The sequence below is a fragment of the Oryctolagus cuniculus genome, chromosome 7 (assembly GCF_964237555.1).
Source record: "Oryctolagus cuniculus chromosome 7, mOryCun1.1, whole genome shotgun sequence".
NCBI classification, from domain to species: domain Eukaryota; kingdom Metazoa; phylum Chordata; class Mammalia; order Lagomorpha; family Leporidae; genus Oryctolagus; species Oryctolagus cuniculus.
Window position 1 is genome coordinate 149,213,229 of NC_091438.1, and position 20,354 is coordinate 149,233,582.

Sequence of the window (20,354 nt, forward strand, 5' to 3'; positions counted from 1 at the left end):
TGGACCCTAAGCAGTTATTCTTTTGTGTCGGTCTTTTTGCTTAACATAGTATTTCTGAAATTCGTCCATGTTGCATATGTCAGTAGTTTGTGTGTGTGTAATTCTACATTCTAGGATGTGAATATATTTGATAATTTTATTCTGTTGACATTAAAAAAATTTTTTTTTGAAAGACGAGAGAGAGAGAGAGAGAGAGAGAGAGAGATCTTGCATTCACTAGTTAATTCCTCAAATGCCTGCAGCAGGTAGGGCTGGGACAGGCTGAAGCCAAGAGTGCAGAACTCCATCAAGGTCTCTCACATAGGTGGCAGGAAACCCAGTTCTTGAGCCATAATCTGCTGCCTCCTGAGTGTGTATTGGCAGGAAACTGGATCGGAAGTGGAGTAATCAGGACTAAAACTCCAAAATGGGATGTGGGTACCCAGGCCACCACTTAGCTCAGTGTCATGTCACATTTGGTAGTTGTTTACAGTTTTGCCTGTTGTACATAAAAGCTGCTGTCCATGTTCGTGTACAGTCCAGAAACTTACATTTACCCTTCCTGGGTCCTCATGCACAGTTAAACTGCATGGATTTAGCATGGTTTAGGAAGTCTGTTTCCTGTAAATGAACACTGGGCTCATTTTCAGTCTTCGCTGTTACTAACTGCCCAGAAATAACTTTCTGTTTACGCTGTTTTGTGTATGTACAGATATACTCACAGTTGTGGAGCGGATCCCCCTTTGGGATTCAGGGTGGAGGGTAAACAAGCTGGTAGTGTTGCTGCATACCAAACGCTGCCCTTCATAGAGAGCACCCCGTTTTTTAGCCTCACCAGCAGTGTCTTAGAGACCACCCATTGCCTCATGGCCTTCTCAGACTTTTTGGACTTTGCCAGACTGATAGGTACAACAAGATACAGGGCAGGATGACCTAGGTTATGCGTGAGATGGGTTTACTCCTGAATCTCAGTGGCTTAAAGCAGTTCAAGTTTCTGTGTTGCATGGTACGCGAAGCTTGCAAGTTTCTGTGAGGTGAGCAAGGTGGCGAGCCTGGCTCGTCATGGTCAGTGGATGCCCAGCATAGCAGTCGCCTCTTGCGTCAGTGTCCAGCAGTGAAGTGCTTGGCTTGGAAGTACTTGTATCGTATATACTCACTGTCTGGAGCTTGGTTCATGGCCCTACCCATCCAGAAGGTGTCTGGACTGTTGATTACCACATCAGGTATCTGTGTAGAGTTGTTTGCCTTCCAAATGAATAAACCTTAAAAACAAACAACTCTACACAATATAGGCAGAGTAACAAAGGAGGGAGGGAGAGAGGGAGAGACCTTTCATCCAGTGGCTCACTCTCCAAATGGCTACAACAGCCATGTCCAGGCCAGGCCAAAGCCAGAAGCTAGGAATTCCATCTTCATCTCCAACATGGATGGTACTGGCCCAAATACTTGAGCCATCTTCTGCTGCTTTCCCAGATGCTTTAGCAGAAAGCTAGTTCGGAGGCAGAGCAGCCAAGACTTGAACTGGAACTCCAGTGTGGGATGCCAGTATTGCAAGCGACAGCTCAACCTGCTGTGCCACAGCACTGGCCCTGTGTCTAGTTTTAGTTTGCACTCCTGTTCCAGGGGAGATTGAGCTTCTTTTCATGCTTAAAGCTGCAAATTTTTTTTAAGTCTTTTCATTCATTGTCTTCTTTTTTTAAAAAATTGATTTTGTTTGAAAGCCAGAGTCTCTCTCTCTCGCTCGCGCTCTCTTTCTCTCTCTCTCTTTCACACACACACACACACACACACACACACACATGGGGTGGGGGAGTGTGGGGGAAGAGATCTTTAGTTCACTCCCCAATGGCCACATGACAGCTGGGGCTGGGCCAGGCTGAAGTCAGTATCCTGGAACTCCATCCTGGTGTTAGATATGGGTGGCAGGGACCCATATCTGTCTTGAGCTGTCATCCCAGAAGCCTTAGCAGGAAACTAGACTGGAAGCGTGGAGTATCAGGTACTGGAACCAGGCACTCAGATACCAGTTCCCCTAGTAGCAGCTTAGCCCTCTGGGCCACAAGCCTTTTTTTTTTTTTTTAGAAGATTTTTTTTTTTTTTTTTTTTTTTTTGGACAGGCAGAGTGGACAGTGAGAGAGAGAGACAGAGAGAAAGGTCTTCCTTTACCGCTGGTGCACCCTCCAATGGCCGCCACGGCTGGCGCACCGCGCTGATCTGAAGCCAGGAGCCAGGTGCTTCTCCTGGTCTCCCATGGGGTGCAGGGCCCAAGCATTTGGGCCATCCTCCACTGCACTCCCGGGCCACAGCAGAGAGCTGGCCTGGAAGAGGGGCAACCGGGACAGAATCCGGCGCCCCGACTGGGACTAGAACCTGGTGTACCGGCGCCGCAGGTGGAGGATTAGCCTATTGAGCCGCGGCGCTGGCCAGCTATGCCTTATTCATTCGAGTATTGCATGTAAAAAGAAGATGCAATGACTGCATAATATTCCATCATGACTGTACTGCAGCTCATTTATTTCTTTTTAATTTTATTTATTTGAAAGGCTGAGAGAGAGAGAGAATCTCCCATCCATCAATTCACTCCCCAGATGTCTGCAATAACTGGGGCTAGGCCAGGCCTGAGTCAGGAGACTGGAATTAATCTGTCTCCCATGTAGGTAGTCAGGATCCAAGTATTAGAGCCATCACCTGCTGCCTTCCAAGGTGCACATTAGTTGGAAGCTACAGTCAGGACCAGAGCTGGGACTTGAACCCAGACACTGATCAGGGATGCAGGCATCTCAAGCGGCATCTTCACTGCGGCACCGATGCCATCCCTGTCCCACAGTTTAGCACTGGTCCTGTGGCTGGCCAGGGAGCCTAGTCTGGTAGTGTTTTATCGTAACAATACTGATGATTGTCTTTGAAAATGTTGTTGACACCTCTGTTTGCTTTGGATTCATTCTTAGAAATAGCCATGCTGGGGCAAAGGATGTAAAGACCAGAAAAAGTCTTGATATCTATTGCCAATGCGCTTTAGAAAACCTGTGCTCTAGGCCGGCGCCGCAGCTCACTAGGCTAATCCTCCACCTAGCAGGCGCCGGCACAGACACACAGGGTTCTAGTCCCAGTCAGGGCGCCGGATTCTGTCCCGGTTGCCCCTCTTCCAGGCCAGCTCTCTGCTGTGGCCCGGGAGTGCAGTGGAGGATGGTCCAAGTGCTTGGGCCCTGCACCCGCGTGGGAGACCAGGAGAAGCACCTGGCTCCTGCCTTCGGATCGGCGTGGTGTGCCGGCTGCAGCCCACTGGCCTTGGCCGCCATTGGAGGGTGAACCAACGGCAAAGGAAGACCTTTCTCTCTGTCTCTCTCTCTCACTATCCACTCTGCCTGTCCAAAAAAAAAAAAAAAAAAAAGAAAAAGGAAAAAAAAAAAAAAAAAACCTGTGCTCTATCAGGCAATGCTGTGGTATAGTCGTGGCTCTTCACCAGAGACAGGAAAGTTAGCACAATTGAATTCTACCTGTGAAGTTGTGTTTGAAAAGCTGAGGAACTAAGAAGTGATGAGGAGGAAAAACAAAGCGAAGGTTCTTTAGTTGACTACCTGGAGAGAGGGTAGGAATCTTCCTCTCTCCCATTCAAAGAATGAGCCCTCTGGGGCCAGTGCTGTGGCTTAGAATGTTAAGTCTCTGCCTGCAGTGCCAGCATCCTATGTGGGCGCTGGTTCAAGTCCTGGCTGCTCCACTTCTAATTAGCTTCCTGCTAACGCGCCTAGGAAAGCAGCAGAGAATGTCCCAAGTACTTGGGCTCCTGCACTCAGGTGGAAGAAAGGAAGAAGCTCCGGCCCCTGGCTTTGTCCTATCCCAGCCCTGGCCATTCCATCCACTTGGGGAGTGAACTAGTAGATGGAAGAACTCTCGCTCCTCCTTGTCTCTGTATTTCTGCCTTTCAAATCAAAAGAAAAGAAAAAGAAAAAAAAAAAAAAAAAAAGAAGGGCCTGCTTTGAACTACATAGGGACCATGAAAGCCTTCATTATAAATTTTCCATCCATTGTGCTGGAGGACATTCTTTTAAATAACAGATCCTTGGAGATTTATCACAACAGAGCTAAAATTGCATCTCTACCTATAGTTAATAAAGAACCTAGTCATTTGTAGCCCTAGGTACCCAGCCTACTGCTTCTCCACTCCCTCGACAGATCATTTGTGATTTGTGGGAAATCGTTTTACAGCTCCAGACATCTTCCAGGCTTCTTTCCCTTCCTGCTTTTCCCATCTAATCAGTCCCCATGTTTTTACTGATTTCCTCTCATCGACCTGGTTCAACCCAGCTTTCCTCCATCCTGTTGCCACTGAATTGATGTATGTGTCTGGTGTGTGTTGTGTGGGTTATTATTTTTTAAATTAACATTTTATTTGAGAGACAGATACCTTCCATCTGCTGATTGATTATCCAAATGCCTACAACAGCTGAGGCTGGGCCACCCAATGTCAGGAATCTGAAACTCAATCCAGGTCTCCCATGTGGGTGGCAGGGACCCAAGTACTTGAGCCATCACCTGCTGCCTCCCAGGATACACATCAGCAGGAAATTGGATCAGAGGCACAGCAGCAGGGCCTGTGTTCTGGCACAGTGGGTTAAGAAACTGCTTTAAATAATAATAATAAAAATGCCGCTTTTGATGGTTGCATCCCATGTTGGAGTGCTGGTTTGCCTGGCTGCTCTACTTCTGATCCAGATCACTTCCAGTGTGCCTGGGGATGCAGCAGATGATGGCCCAAGTACTAGGGCATGTGTGCTCTCATCTGCTGGTTCACTTCCCACATGTCCCAGGGAGGTGGGGGATGCCAAAGCCAGGAACCCAGAATTCAGTCCAAGTCTCCCACGTGGTTGGCAGGAAAACAGTACTTGAGCCATCACCTCCTGCCTCCCAGGGTTTGCATTAACTGAAAACTGTATCAGGAGCAGAGCTGGGTACGGGATGTAGGGGTCCTAGCTGCCAGGTCAGATGTTCTTGACTGCCAAGCCAAACGCCCACCTCCATGGCTGTTTTTAAATTGCATTCATGGACTTGCATGTTTTCCCCTGTGTTTGTTAATTGGTATTAGAGGAAAAGAGAAAAACCATTTAAGAATTAGGAGGTCTGAGGCCAGTCCTGTGGCATAGTTAAGCTGCCTCTTGCATTGTGGGCATCCTGTATGGGTGTCAGTTCAAGCCCCAGCTGCTCCACTTCCAATCCAGCTCTCTGCTAATGTGCCTGGGAAAGCAGTGGAAGATGGCTCAAATCCTTGGGCCCCTGTACCCAAGTGGGAGACCTGGATAACATCCTGGCTCCTGATATCTGCCTGGTGTGAACTAGCAGAATGAAAGTTCTGTAGTGTGCTCTCTCTTTCCCTCCCTTCTTTCCCCTCCCACTTTCCCTCCTCCTCTCTCCCCTCAGTCTCCCCTTCTCTGTCTATGTTTTTCAAATAAACAAATAAATCTTTAAAAAAAAAAAAAAAGAATGAGGAGGTTGGTCAGAGACCAAGTGTGTGGATTGTCTGCTTTCGGTATGTGAAGCTGGTGATAGAATAAAGCTTCATCTTCCTGGCCCATGTTTGTTGGTACTCTTAGGTATAGATGCTAGAAGCTTAAAACAAGCACCAGGGCAATGCCTCAGTTAACGAATTTGGGGGAGGTTTATTTTTAATTTTAATGTCCAGGGAAGTTCTGGACAAATAAATGATCACAGGGGTAGTTGGGCTAAGGAGTGAGCCATGAGCCTCTTTACAGCTTTGCTTCTCTGGTGTGCTGATGGTGCCACCACAGATAAATTTTTTTTTTTTTTCTTCCCTCAGTTCCCATTTAAAATGTCTTGTGAGGTTTGCGTTCAGTTTTGGGTGATGGAGTGGAGCTGCATCTCAGAGGAACAGGTTTTTTGTTTTTGGGTGCACGTCATAGCATGCCCACAAACAGCCCCTGATGCCCTCTGTGTACCCAGTCTGGTGGTGTGGGTTATGGTATATGCTGTCCGACTTTGACCTGAACATGGCTATGCAGCATAGGACTGTGCAAGTAAATAAGCTCCCAGAGTGCCAAGGGAAGAACCAGGCTGGCCGTTACTCGTGTTTTGTTTGTGATTTGGTTGTCCCTTTCCAGTTCCTCTGTAGACAGAGTGAAGAATGTCTGGGGCGTGGGTAAAAGGTACAGTTGCAAGGTTGTGTCTTGTGTCTTGAAGGTATGTGGCACCACTCTGCCTGGATTAAATCACGGCTCCTTTTGACACTGGAAAAGATACTTGGTCTCTGAGCCCTAATAGGCAAATGCAGATGCTTCCCAGGGCCAGCGGCGCGACAGAGTTGATTCAGACTGGTCAGGGTATTTACACATTAACAAACGTGTCCTTCCATGCAAGTGTGTGTTCCTGCGTCTTCCTTCTTGGAATGCTCAGCCTCCTTGAGCTGTTTCCACACTTTGAAACAATTGCGCAAAAATGTTTTTCTACAAGAAAAGGTACAACTGTCTCCTGACACCGACAGTCCACCCCTGATGAGGGGTACAGTGAATTAGGGGCATTGGAGACGCCGAATGCAGAGATTTTCTTTTCGGGGGGACTGAGTCTTCTGTACTTGGCATTCTGCAGTGCTGCTTAGATTGGCCTGGAAGTAATAGCTCCTGCCTAGAAATGTTTTCATCAGTTATGCCTCTTACATAGATTCTCCACCCTTCTGAAGAAGACAACAAATACAGGTGGGGTAGGGGAAGCAATACGGGGCTCATGGGCTTAGCCACAAATTGGAAAGTTTTCTTTGGTTGGCCTGAGCCCCATTTAATGCAAGGTACTGCTCTTTGCTTTTTGTTCTCGCCTGAAGTGTGGCCATGGGGACCCAGAAGCCTTAGGTCCAGCATGGGACTGGTGCTGAGTGATAGCTTCGTCTGATCTACACCATGAAGGTGTTGGAGCTGATGCATGGTGTACTTAGTAATGCCTTGCCAGCAATTAAGAAATTAATCTTAAAAGAGCAGTGCAGGACTGATGTTGTGGCATAACATGTTAACCTGCCACTTGGCACACCCACGTTCCCTATTGGAATCCTGGCTGTTCTCTTTAGCTTCCAGTCTGGTTTCCTCCTGATGCATCCTGGGAGGCAGCAGATGATGGCCCAAGTACATGCATCCCTGCCACTTACATGGGAGACCCAGATGGGGTTAGGTTTTTTTTTTTTTTTTTTTTTTTTTTTTTTTTTTTTTAAGAGGGGGCCAGCATGGTGACACAGCAAGTTAAGCTACCACTTGCGACACTGACATCCCATTTGGTCACTGATTGAAGGCCCAGATGTTCTGCTTCTCACCCAGCTCCGTGCCAACGTGCCTGGTAAAGCAGCCAGAGATGGCCCGAGAACTTGGGCTGCTGCCATCCACAGGGGATACCAGGATGGAATTCCAGACCTCTGGCTTTGGCCCAACACCACCATTGTGGCTATTTGAGGAGTGAACCAACAGATAAGAGATCGATCGATATCTCTCTCTCTCTCTCTCTCTCTCTCTCTCTCTCGTTTGTTTGTTTGTTTATTTATTCATTCATTCATTCATTCATTCATCTGTTTATTCAAAAGGAAGGCAGATGGTGAGAAACAGAGGAGAGGGATCTTCCATTAACTGGTTCACTCCCCAGGGCTGAGCCAGGCCAAAGCTGGGAGAAAGAAACTTTTTCTGGCTTTGTCCTGGCCCAGTCCCAGCTGTTGCAGGTATTGGGGAGTGAGCCAGCGAATAAGAGATGGCTACCTCCCTCTCTGTCATTTTGTCTTTCAGTAAATATTTTAAAAAGTTTGAAAGAACTAACAAAATAAGTACTTTGTTTTAGAAATGCATCTTCACTTCAGTTATTGATGTCTTATCCTGTCTCCCAGAGATCTTGTGGACTATACTGCTAGCTTTACTTTTCTTTTGTAAGAATTTTCCTCTATTTACTCCCTGCCACTTATTCCAAGGAAAGACTTAGACTGTTCTTCCCAGTCTCAACTGTAAAGCTTTAGTGGGTGACTTTCAGAAGTATGCAGAACATGTCATCCCGAAGGTGTCTGTATAGCCCAGATAATCCGTGCTCATATGCTGCTTTTGGCTGTCGTGTCTCCCTAGTTTCATTTACTCTGGAATGGTTGGTGAATCTTTGTGTATTTTGAGACATGGACCTTTCTGAAAAGCACAGGATACCTATTTTGTAGAAAGCCCTCAAGTTGGGTTTGTCTAATGTTTCCTCATAGCTAGATTTGGGTTATGTGCTTTTGGCCAGAAAACACAAAAGTGATGCTGTGTTCTTAGTGCATTGTAGCAAGAGGTACTTGCAGTCAGATCCATTGCTGGCTACATTAACTGTCATCATTTGGTTACGGTGGTGGTTGTCTGGTTTCTTTCCAGAAAGTTACTATTTTTTCTTTATAATCAATGAAGGTGTTCTGAGATACTCGGAGACGTTGTAAATATTGTTATTTGTCCAACATGCCTTCACTGCCATCCTTTGATGATTCCTGCCTGATCGTTTTTTCCTGATGGATGCCTAATGGTAGGCTTCTAATTCTAATGTTATTCCTTGTACCTCTTTTTTTTTTTTTTTTAAGATTTATTTATTTAGTTGAAAGGCAGAATTACAGAGAGAGAGAGATTGATTGATTGATTGATTGATTGATTCTTCCATTTGCTGGCTCACTCCCCAGATGGCCGCGATGGCTGGAGCTGAGCCGATCTGGAGCCAGGAGCTTCTTCCGGGTCTCCCACACGGGCACAGGGGCCCAAGGGCTTGCACCGTCTTCTGCTGCTTTCCCAGGCCATAGCAGAGAGCTAGATAGGAAGTAGAACAGCCAGGACTCAAACCAGTGACCATATGGGATGTCGGTACTGCAGGCGGCTATACCACAGCGCCGGCCCTTGGTTCACTCTTCAAATGCCTGCAGTAGTTAGGGGACAGGGCTGGGCTGAAGCCAGGTGGCAGGAACCCAATCACTTGAGTCATCATTGCTATCTCCTGGGGACTACATTAGCAGGAGACAGCTGGTTGTCAAACCCAGGCACTCAGATACGGGTGTCTTAACTGCTAGCCTAACCACCATTCCCGCTGCCGTGCTTTCTGTGCGTCCTGGGAGCACAGCAGGGTAGTCTGGATGCCTGTCATCTCCCTGGTTCAGCCTGGAATCAGCCATTTCCCTGGCGAACTCTGGTCCTTTAGTAGCGACACTTGGAAATCAGGCTGTGTTCAGATTGTCAGCCACCTGTGAAGAAGCCCACTCATCAGGGTGTGGTGTCTGCTCCTTTTGTCTTTAGCCGGTGGACAAGCCATAATGCGCATGCTAATTAATAGCTGTTCAAGTTACTTGTTTATCTCCTCTCCCTTTCCCTTCAGTGTGGATATTTTATTCAATGAAAATATATTGTTTCTGTTGAATTAAGGCTGCTGTCATGCGCACCCACGTGTGTATGTGTGTGTGTGAGAGAGAGAGGGAGAGAAGAAACTAATGTGGCTCAAATTTTGCAATATATTCAGGGAACTTTAACAAACTCCTTTTTAAGCCTATTCCCACTTAATGCTGTCTGTATGTAATCCATTTCATTAATCTCTGGCTTATTTATTTATTAAAGATTTATTTATTTATTTGAAAGTCAGAGTTATACACAGTGAGAGGAGAGGCAGAGAGAGAGGTCTTCCATCTGCTGGTTCACTCCCCAGAAGGCCACAATGGCTGGACCTGTGCCGATTCGAAGCCAGGAGCTTCTTCCAGGTCTCCCACTTGAGTGCAGGAGCCCAGGGACTTGGGTCATCTTCTAGTGCTTTCCAGGACCGTAGCAGAGAGCTGGATCGGAAGTGGAGCAGCAGGGACTAGAACCGGTGCCCATATGCATTAGCAGGAAGCTGGGTCGCCAACCAACTCTGATAGGGCTGGGGTGCATGAGTCCTAAGAGGTGGCTTAACCTGCTGTGTCATAATACCTGCACTCCTTTTGTTTGTTTTTGTCCAGATGAGCAGATATATGTATATTTTCCTATTTCCCTGCCGCCCCCCCCCCCCCTTTTGAAGATTTACTTATTTATTTGAAAGGCAGAGTTAGGGGACCGGTGTTGTGGTGCAGTAGGTTAATCCTCCGCCTGTGGTGCCGACATCCCATATGAGCGCCAGGCTGCTTCTCTTCCGATCCAGCTCTCCGCTGTGGCCTGGAAAGCAGTAGAAGAAAATGGCCCAAGTCCTTGGGTCCCTGCACCCATATGGCAGACCGGGAAGAAGCACCTGGCTCCTGGCTTCAGATCAACGCAGCTCTGACCCTTGCAGCCACTGGGGAGTGAACCAACGGATGGAAGGCCTTTCTCTCTGTTTCTCCCTCTCACTGTCTGTAACTTTACCTCTCAAATAAATAAATAAAATCTTTTTTTTTTTTTTTTTTTTGACAGGCAGAGTGGACAGTGAGAGAGAGACAGAGAGAAAGGTCTTCCTTTTGCTGTTGGTTCACCCTCTGATGGCCGCTGCGGCCGGCGCACCTCGCTGATCTGAAGCCAGGAGCCGGGTGCTTTTCCTGGTCTCCCATGGGGTGCAGGGCCCAAGGACCTGGGCCATCCTCCACTGCACTCCCGGGCCACAGCAGAGAGCTGGCCTGGAAGAGGGGCAACCGGGACAGAATCTGGCGCCCCGACCGGGACTAGAACCTGGTGTACTGGCGCCGCAAGGCGGAGGATTAGCCTACTGAGCCATGGCGCCAGCCAATAAATAAAATCTTAAAAAAAAAAGAGAAAGGCAGACTTAGAGGAGAGGCAAAGAGAGAGATCTTCCCTCCGCTGGTTCACTCCCCACATGGCTGCAATGATCAGGGCTGGGCTAGGCTGAAACTAAGAGGAGCTTCGGGGTCTCCCACATGAGTGTCAGGACCCAGGGACTTTGCTGTCTTCTCCTGTACCCTGGCACAGTAGAGCGTTGATTGGGAAGAAGAGCAGCTGGGACTGCAGATGGTGGCTTAACCTGCTGTGCCACAGCACTGGCCCCAATTTCCCTTTGGTTCTTAACACAAAAAATAGGATACTACACTCTGTTTTTTTTTTTTTTTTTTTTTTTTTTTTTTTTTTTTTGTACTTTTTTAACTTATTCTTTGAAATTACTCCACATTAGTTCATGGTCTTTACACTTTTTAAAAAAATTTATTTGAAAGACAGCAACAGAGAGGGAAAGAGATTCCATTTCCTGTTCACTTTTCCAACAGCCGGGGCTGGGTCAAGCCAAAACCAGGATCCAGGAACTCCATCTGAGTCTCCCCTGTGGGTGGCAGGGACCCACACACTTGGGACCATCATCCTCCGCTTCCCAGGGTGCATGTTAGCAGGAAGCAGGATGAGAAACAAAGCCTAGACTTGAATCCAGGCACTCCAGCTACAGCTTACGGATGTCCTTTCCAGCAAGTTCATCCATGGAGCCGCAATACCTGCCCCTCTTCACTTGTGTGTGTTGTTACAGTTGCTTAGTACTTCATCATGCAGGTGTTCAGTATCTGTATACAGGCATTTGATTTGTCTCTGTTTTACACAGTTCTAAATAGTGCTGGAGTGAGTAAGCTAATGCACATACTCATCATCGGAGGTGTTATCTTGGTGAATTCTTGGAAGTGAGAGTGCTGGATGAAAGTAGCCATACATGTGATTTTGTCAGGCTGTAAAACCCTCTTCCATGACAGTTTGCATTCCCATTAGCAGTGTATCCATTCCTGTTTTTCCACAGCTTCACATACTGGATATTTTGTTGTACTTTCTCTGTTTTGCTAATCTTACAGGTAAGAAGTAGATGAAAATGGTATCATTTTATAGTTTTGGTTTGTAAATCTCTTATGAAAGCATGATAAACATTTTTTTAAAGATTTATTTATTTGAAATGCAGAGTGATCTTGAGAGGGAAAAACAAGAAGGCCGGGGCAGTGGTGTAGAGGGTTAGGCCTCTGCCTACGGCACTGGCATCCCATATGGGCACCCGGCGGCTCCACTTCCGATCCAGCTCCCTGCTTATGGTCTTGGAAACCAGTGGAAGATGACCCCAGCCATTGGGCCCTGGTAACCACTTGAGGGACCAGAAAGAATCTCCTGGCTTCAGATCAGCCCAGCTCTGCCGTTGTGTTTGAGGAATGAACCGGCAGATGGAAGACCTCTCTCTGCCTCTCTCTGTCTTGTCTGTAACTCTGTCTCTCAAATAAATAAATAAATCCTTCAAAAAAAAGGGGGGGGGGGGAGTGGAAGAAAAAGATAAACAGATCCTTCCATCCACTGGTTCACTTCCTAAGTGGCCACAATGGTTAGGGCTGGAACTCCATGCTGCTTTTCCAGGTGCATTAGCAGTGAGCTGGATGGTGGTTCTTTTTTAAAATTTATTTGACAGAGTTAGTGAAAGAGACAGACAGAAAGGTCTTCCTTCCGTTGGTTCACCCCCTAAATGGCCGCCACAGCCAGAGCTATGCGGATCCGAAGCCAGGAGCCAGGTGCTCCCCACCTCCTCTACCCCCCATCTCCCATGCAGGTGCAGGGGCCCAAGCACTTGGGCCATCCTCCACTGCCTTCCCGGGCCACAGCAGAGGCTGGACTGGAAGAGGGGCAACCAGGACTAGAACCCAGCACCCATATGGGATGCTGGTGGAGGATTAACCTAGTGAGCCACGGGGCTGGCCCCTGGATGGTTCTTGAACTGGTGCTCTGGTATGGGATGCCAGCATCTCAAGCTGCAGCTCAACCCCACTGTGCCATATGCCAGCTCTCTTAAACAGCATTATTGAGACATAATTCATGTATCATGCTGTTCACCCATTTAAAGCATAAAAACACTTTTTAAAACATTCATGGGCCAGTGCTACAGCTCACTAGGGTAATCCTACACCTGCGGTGCTGGCACCCCGGGTTCTAGTCCCGGTTGCGACGCTGGATTCTGTCCTGGTTGCTCCTCTTTCAGTCCAGCTCTCTGCTGTGGCCCGGGAAGGCGTTGGATGATGGCCCAAGTGCTTGCGCCCTGCACCCACATGGGAGACCAGGAGGAAGCACCTGGCTCCTGGCTTCGGATCGGCGCAGCGTGCCGGCCGTAGCGGCCATTTGGGGGGTGAACCAATGGAAGGAAGACCTTTGTCTCTCTCTCATGTCTAACTCTGCCTGTCAAAAAAAAATAATAAAAAATCATGGTGAATTGAATCAAAAGGTAAGTTTATTTGAGTGCAAGCAATTCTGAGATCTGTACATAGTTTTTTTCATAACACATATTTTCTATAAGTATTTTTGAAGACCTCTTATGCATTGATTTTTTAAAAATTTACACCAAAATAAATGCATTTTTAAATGATTATTTATTTATGTATTTATTTGAGAGGTAGAGTTAGAGAGGGAGTGACCAAGAGAAAGGTCTTCATCCACTGGTTCACTCCCTAAATGGTCTTGACGGCTGGTGCTGAGCCTATCTGAAGCCAGGAGCTTGTTCCGGTCTGACTTGAGGGTGCAAGGGCCCAAGCGCTTGGACCATCTTCTGCTGCTTTTCCAGACCATTGCAGAGAGCTGGATCAGAGGAGCAGCAGCCGGGACATGAACTGGCAACCATAGGATATGCCAGGGCCTCAGGCAGAGGCTTAGCCTACTACGCTGAAGTACCAGCCCCAATAAATGCATTTTTATAGTCCATTTTCCATGAACTTTTTGAAGTTTTCTCATACAATTTGATGGTTCTTACTTATATTCACAGACTTATGCAACTTTTAACAATTTAAAACATTAATTTATTTGAGAGAGAGAGAGAGAGCCATAGAGACTGACCTTCCATCCACTGGGTCACTCTTCAGTTGCCTGCAGTGTCCAGGGCTGGGACAGGTGGATGCAGGAGCCAGGGTCAGAGTTTGCCATAATGGGGGCAGGGCCCAGCCACGTGAGTGACTACCCCTGCCTCCAGGTCGCACACTGGAAGGAAGCCGGGATGGAGAACGAGTCCAGCGCATCCACCTAAGCAGCACCATGTGAGACGCGGGAGTCCCAAGCAACTTAACCACTTAAGCACTGCACCAGAACCTCCACCCACCAGTTGTGCACCTGTCAGCACAATCCATTCTGGAACGTTTTCTCCACATAGGAAAGCAACTGCATAGCCATTAGTCTTTTCCCATGTCTTCCCCCACCCCACCAGGCATTTTAAAATTAAGCAATATATTTTTTTTTAATAGACGAAACTGCAAAGGAAATCCGAATTGTTTGGTTGGGATTGGTGAGCATATCTGGTTAGGAGAAATAGATGAAAATAGTTTTCATAACATCGATGATCCCAACTGTGAGAGGAGAAAAAAGGTAAGCCGTCTTTTTTCTGAATGGTTGCTGTATGGTATTTTTTGCTTTTGTTTTATATCTTTTATCAGAAACTAATATTGATTTCAGATAACCTATGCAGCTATAAGATAAATAGTGGAACTTAAGACTCTAAACCTCTTGAATTGAAACAGTTCTTAATTGATATGCTTTTAAATAGGTAGCTATATAATCCAGTAAGCTTTTAAATAATATTGTTTAAATTCTGATTCTGTCTTTGCTTTAGCATTATGTGCCTTTCATTTTGAACTCTCTTTAAAAGTGTCCACCAAGAAGATAGTATGCAAGAGAATGAGCTTCACAGTGATGCATCTTTGCTTTCTAGTATTTATATTTTGTGTATTTGAATTTTATTTTTCTTTTTTAAAAAGTACACAATATTTTCTAACCATAAAGCCTGACATTCACAAAATAGCTTTGTTGTTTTAGTTATTTTGTCTATTATAAAACACGAGTTTGTAAATTCAGGAATTCTTGACCTTGTCTGAAGAAATTGCCTGACCCCTATCTTCTAATCTCCTAAATCTTTAGGATATAAAGTCATTTTTCTATATGTTTTGCTTTGTCTTTCTATGGAATGCTGACAGTTAGGAACATAGCAAATGAAAAACTTGTCTGTACATGTTCAAAACTGAATCTTTCTAGAATCCACTGTTCCAGCGTTAGATTTAAGTGGCTGAAGAAGCCAATATGCTAGAGGTGAAAAGGGGTGACGCCTGAAGTTTCCCCCACTCCTGTGTTCAAGCCACAGTGGGGTTTTCATGAAAATTATGGCCCACCTCCAGCCACGAGAGGCTTAAGATGGGATGTGTTTGTTGAGACAGACTTAACTATTTTTAATCTGAAAATTTAGAAATAGCGCTTCTCATAAAAATTTGTGTATATTTTATAATTGTCAACTTTGTTATTTTGTAGAACTCCTTTGTGGGCCTGACAAACCTTGGAGCTACTTGTTATGTCAACACATTTCTTCAAGTATGGTTTCTCAACTTGGAGCTTCGGCAGGCACTGTACTTATGTCCAAGTACCTGTAGTGACTACATGATGGGAGATGGTGTTCAAGAGGAGAGAGGTTGGTGGGGATGGGTCTGGGAGAGCTTGTGCGCCTATCTAGATCACTTCTGAACCAACAAAAAGGGAGGAAACATAAGTGCTTGTTATTGCCAGGCATGTTGCTAGGTCTTTTATAAACAGGATTCAAATTAGTTGCCTTTTTTTAACTATCATTTATGTGCCAAAGTGTCCAATAGTCTAATGCAGGAAGCACATTTGATTATATCAATCAATAGGGGCTGACACTATAGTGTAGTAGTTCAAGCCGCTGCCTGCAGCTCTGGCATCCCATATGGGTGGGTTGGAGTCTCAGCTGTTCGGTTTCTAATCCAGCTCCCTGCTAACACACCTGGAAAAGCAACAGAAGATGGCTCGAGTGATTGAGCCACCCACGACCCAGAAAAAACTGGCTCCTGGCTCCTGGCTCCTGGCCTGGCCCCTACTGCCATTTGGAAGTAAACTAGCAGATGGAAGGTCTCTCTCTCTCTCTCTCTCTCTCCCGCCACTCCCTCTCCCACCTCCTTTCCTCTCCCCCCTCCCTTCCTCTCCCTCCTTCTCTCTCTGTAACCTTATCTTTCAAATAAATAAATAAATCTTTTTTATACCAATAAGGCAGAGAAGGTTATTCTTTTGCCTTGTTGGAGGTAACAATAATGCTATCTCAATGTAACCACAATCTTTGGCCTGATTCCCAAATAGGGTGTCTTAAATGACATTCTCAAAAATTATGACTCAACAAATTGACCATGGCACAATCTGCCACTCATATGATCCTGCACTCATTGTAAATTTACAGAGTGCATCTCAGACTGCTTCTATTGGAATACATATCTTGTTTCCTATATAGTATGTAGCTGTCTTGCTAAATTAGTTCATTTTTAGAAAGTCTTCTCTTTGTGTTGAAGCTCCCATGGAGCAAGCCATATTGTTCCCCTTCTCACAACTGGGGGTTGGTGGGACAGGTGACTAAGATGATATAGGTCTGAGAGCTCCAACGTGGGAACTTCTGGCCCCTGCTCCCATCCATAAATACTTTGTTGTCTTTTTTTTTTTTTTTAATCTGGTTTGGGTGCATAGTCAATGTCCTTGGTTCCACATCATTTTGCAGTCCCCTCAACAGAGGTGACACTTCAGAGTCTTGGTTCTAGTTAATAGTACTTTTTGCTTCAGAACACAGGATTTAAATTTTTTTTCCTTTGGTCTTTATTTATTTGAAAGGCAGAGAGAAAGAGAGATCAGCCTTCCATCTGCTGCTTCACACTCAAGATAGACATAATGGATAGGACTGGGCCAGGCCAAAGCCAGGAGCCAGAACTCCATCCTGGTCTCCCACATGGGTGGCAGGGTCCCAGGTACTTGGATCATTTTCTACTGCTTTCCAGGTGCATTAGCAGGGGGCGGGATGGAAGCAGAGCAGCAGGGACCTGAACCAACACTCCAACATGGGATGCTGACCCCTAAAAGTTCTTTATAAGGTTGTTTCCCTGAAGAGATGTATATCATTAGTCTGGTATATCTGGGAAAAAAAAAAAAGTAAAATTTGTTTTCTCAAAGCTTCATTCCTGTATTCCTGGATATTTAAATATGGACCAGTAGTAAGTAGCAAAGGAGATGCTAGGCCCTGGAACCCTCTACAGTCACCTGGCAGGGTTTCCGGCAGGGTGATCATTCAAGAAGTGCCTGATGGGAGCAGATGTGGGGAAAGCTGCGGGGTTCTGGAGCTCTGGGAAAAGCAGACCTGCTGGAGGCTGGTGAGGGAGGTACACTTGACCCTCTAGTGCCCCCACTGACATGACTTCACCTCTCAACAGCTGCCCAGGAGAAATACTTGCAAACTCAGCTCTCTCCCTCTCCCTCTCTCTCTCTCTCAAAGATTTATTTATTTATTTGAAAGTCGGTTACAGAGAGAGGGGGAAAAAGAGAGAGAGAGAGAGAGAGAGAGAGAGAGAGAGAGATATCTTCCATCCGCTGGTTCACTCCCCAGATGGCCACAATGGCCAAGCAGGAGCCAAGAACTTCATCTGGTTCTCCCAAGTGTGTGGCAGGGGCCCAAGCACCTGGGGCCATTTTTTGTTGTTTTTCCCAGAGCATAAGCAGGGAGCTAGATTGGAAGCGGAGCAGCCAGGACTTGAACCAGTGCCCACATGGGATGCTGGTGTCACAGGCAATGGCTTTACATGCTGTGCCACAACACCAGCTCCCAAAACTCATCTTTTATTGCAGAGCAGGAAAGAAGGGTGGATTTGGAGCTGAGAAGCATAAATTAATAACTGATCAGAAAAGACAACTTGGGCAGGTATTTGGCAAAGCAGTTAAGTAACTGCAATGCCTATATCACATATTGGAGTCTAGTTCAAGTCCTGGCACCTTCTCTATTCATCCAGCTTCCTGCTAATGCATCGCTTGGGAGGCAGCAGGTGATGTCCCAAGTACTTAGATCTCCTGCTACCACATGGGACATCCCGATGGAGTTCTGGGCTCCTGACTCGAGCCTGCTCCAGCCCTGGCTATTGCAGGCATCTGGGGAGTGACCGTGGATGGGAACATCTGTCTCATCTCTCTCTGGCTTTCAAATAAAATGAAAATAAATTAAAAAATTTGAAAAAGAAGAACCATGCTTCCCATTTGTATACCCTCCCCAACTTACTGAAATTCGCAGTTCTAAAATTCTAGGATTTTTACTGTGCTTGAGAGTCCTGTCTTGTGTTTGTGGAATGTCTGTATTAAGAAGATTATTTTAAAGTATTTGGTCATGTATCTTATGCATATGGTAAATATAGTAGATAGTTATTATGGAGTGGATGTTATCTGACACTCCGGAAACTAGTCATGATTGCTCTTGTTACTGTAATGAAGGTACAAACTTTTGCCTTCACGGGATGTATATAGACAGTGTGGGCTGCCTCATTTTTCTTTCTTTTTTTTTTTTTTAATTATATTTTAAGATGTATTTATTTACTTGAAAGGCAGAGTTACAGAGAGAGAGAGGATGAGACAGAGATCTTCCATCTGTTGGTTCACTTCCTAAATGGCTGCAGTGGCAGGAGCTGAGCCAGGCCAAAGCCAGAACCTGGGTTGCTCACGTGAGTAGCAGGGATCCAGGCACCTGAGCCCTCATCTGCTGCTTTCTCAAGCACATTTAGCATGGAGCTGGATCAGAAGTAGAGCAGCTGGGACTAGAACCAATGCTCTGACGGGATGGTGGCACCCCAAGCTGCGACTTAATCTGCTGTGCCGTAACACCAGGCCCTTTTGTTTGTTTGTTTGTTTGTTTGTTTTTTAGATTTGTTTTAATTATTTGAAAGAGTTAGAGACGTAGAGACAGAAAAGAGAAAAGAGAGAGAGGTCTTCCATCCGCTGGTTCACTCCCTAAATGGCCACATCTGCCTGGTGGAGCTGAGCCAATCCGGAGCCAGGAGCCAGGAGCCTACTCCAGGTCTCCCATGGGGGTACAGGGGCCCAACAACTTAGGCTATCTTCTATGACTTTCCCAGGGGCATTAGCAGGGAGCTGATCAGAAGAGGAGCAACCGGGACACAAACTGGCACCCACATGGAATGCCAGCACTGCAGGCCAGGGCTTTAACCCACTGCGCCACAGGACTGGCCCCTCTTTTGTTTCATTTCAAGTTTAAAATGATAATAAAAGATTGACGTAGTTTAGATATAAGAGATTTAATGTTCTCACGTGAAGGAGTAACATCTTTTACAAATAAAAGTAGTAACTTTTAAAAAATTTTTTTCTTTTAATAGATTATGAGCCTCAGACAATTTGCGAGCACCTCCAGTACTTGTTTGCTTTGTTGCAAAACAGTAACAGGCGATATATTGATCCGTCGGGATTTGTTAAAGCCTTGGGTTTGGATACCGGCCAACAGCAGGTAAGAACTTCTTTTTTTCTTTTTTAAAAGATTTATTTATTTATTTGAAAGGCAGAGTTAGAGAGAGGCAGATGTAGAGAGAGAGGTGTCTTCCATTCGCTGGTTTACTCCCCAAATGGCTGTAACAGATGGAGCTGCATAGATCCAAAGCCAGGAGCCAGGAGCTTCTTCAAGGTTCCCAAGCAAATACAGGGGAATACAGGGGCTGGCACTGCAGGCAGTGGCTTTACCCACTATGCCACAGCACCGGCGCCAGCTTTTTTTCTTTTTAAAAAATACTCAGAGGCCCCAAGCATTCCTTAGAATGTTTGTAAAGCGGGATGGCATGGAAAGTTTAAGATTAACTAAGATTAAATTTATGTTATACATTATTCCATCTCTGAAAATTGTTACATAGGCACAAATTGGTTCAACATAGCTGTAGTCCTTTTTGAATACCAAGTTGAAATTACAGGTAGTTTCTAAAAGGTTTACTTTTACTAGTGTTGTATTAGAAGTTTGAAAAGATACAGTTTTTTGTTTTTTTTTTTTTTTTTTTTTTGTATTAATCCAAACTTGCAGGATGCCCAAGAATTTTCGAAGCTCTTTATGTCTCTATTGGAAGATACTTTATCTAAACAAAAGAATCCAGATGTGCGGAACATTGTCCAACAGCAGTTCTGTGGAGAGTATGCTTATGTAACTGTGTAAGTGTATTTCAGCTCTTTCATGGTACATTTTATTCTAAGGCAGTTGATCATATGTTGCCTAATTTTTAGTTCTATTCCAAGTTATAGCTTTAGAGGGTTATCATGGGACTGAAATATTTATAGCAGCACATTTCCATGGGAACATGTAAACAACTGACTTGATAATTGCAATTGAATCCGTCCAGGTGTTGGGAACTGTGTCTGGTTGAGCTCTTGCCATCTGCTTTATTGGCTTTGTGGTAAGATTGGAGCTGGCTAGAATGCTAAGAGTAGATATCTAAAATACCTTATAAAAATGTCCTACTCATTAAATACATAGCCCACTAGTAGTAATTTCATGTTAATTATTTTTTAGTATCCATAGTATAAATTGTATGTAAGAAAGCTAATTAATCTTATAAATGTTTCTTTCCATCTTTCTCAAATGCAGCATAGTAGAACTTTATCGCTTTC

The 20,354-nt window shown here is 45.5% G+C and overlaps 1 protein-coding gene across 8 annotated transcripts in view; it reads left to right on the forward strand.

The window, feature by feature from the left end:
• Positions 1-20,354, forward strand: part of USP48 (ubiquitin specific peptidase 48) — an 83,622-nt gene that overhangs the window by 9,187 nt on the left and 54,081 nt on the right. For all 8 annotated transcript variants that reach the window (XM_008265728.4, XM_051856729.2, XM_051856727.2 and 5 more), the window contains exons 3-6: positions 14,141-14,261; positions 15,195-15,351; positions 19,085-19,212; positions 19,774-19,898. In XM_008265728.4, coding sequence (XP_008263950.2) covers positions 14,141-14,261; positions 15,195-15,351; positions 19,085-19,212; positions 19,774-19,898 — 531 coding nt within the window. The remainder of the gene's footprint in view (positions 1-14,140; positions 14,262-15,194; positions 15,352-19,084; positions 19,213-19,773; positions 19,899-20,354) is intronic.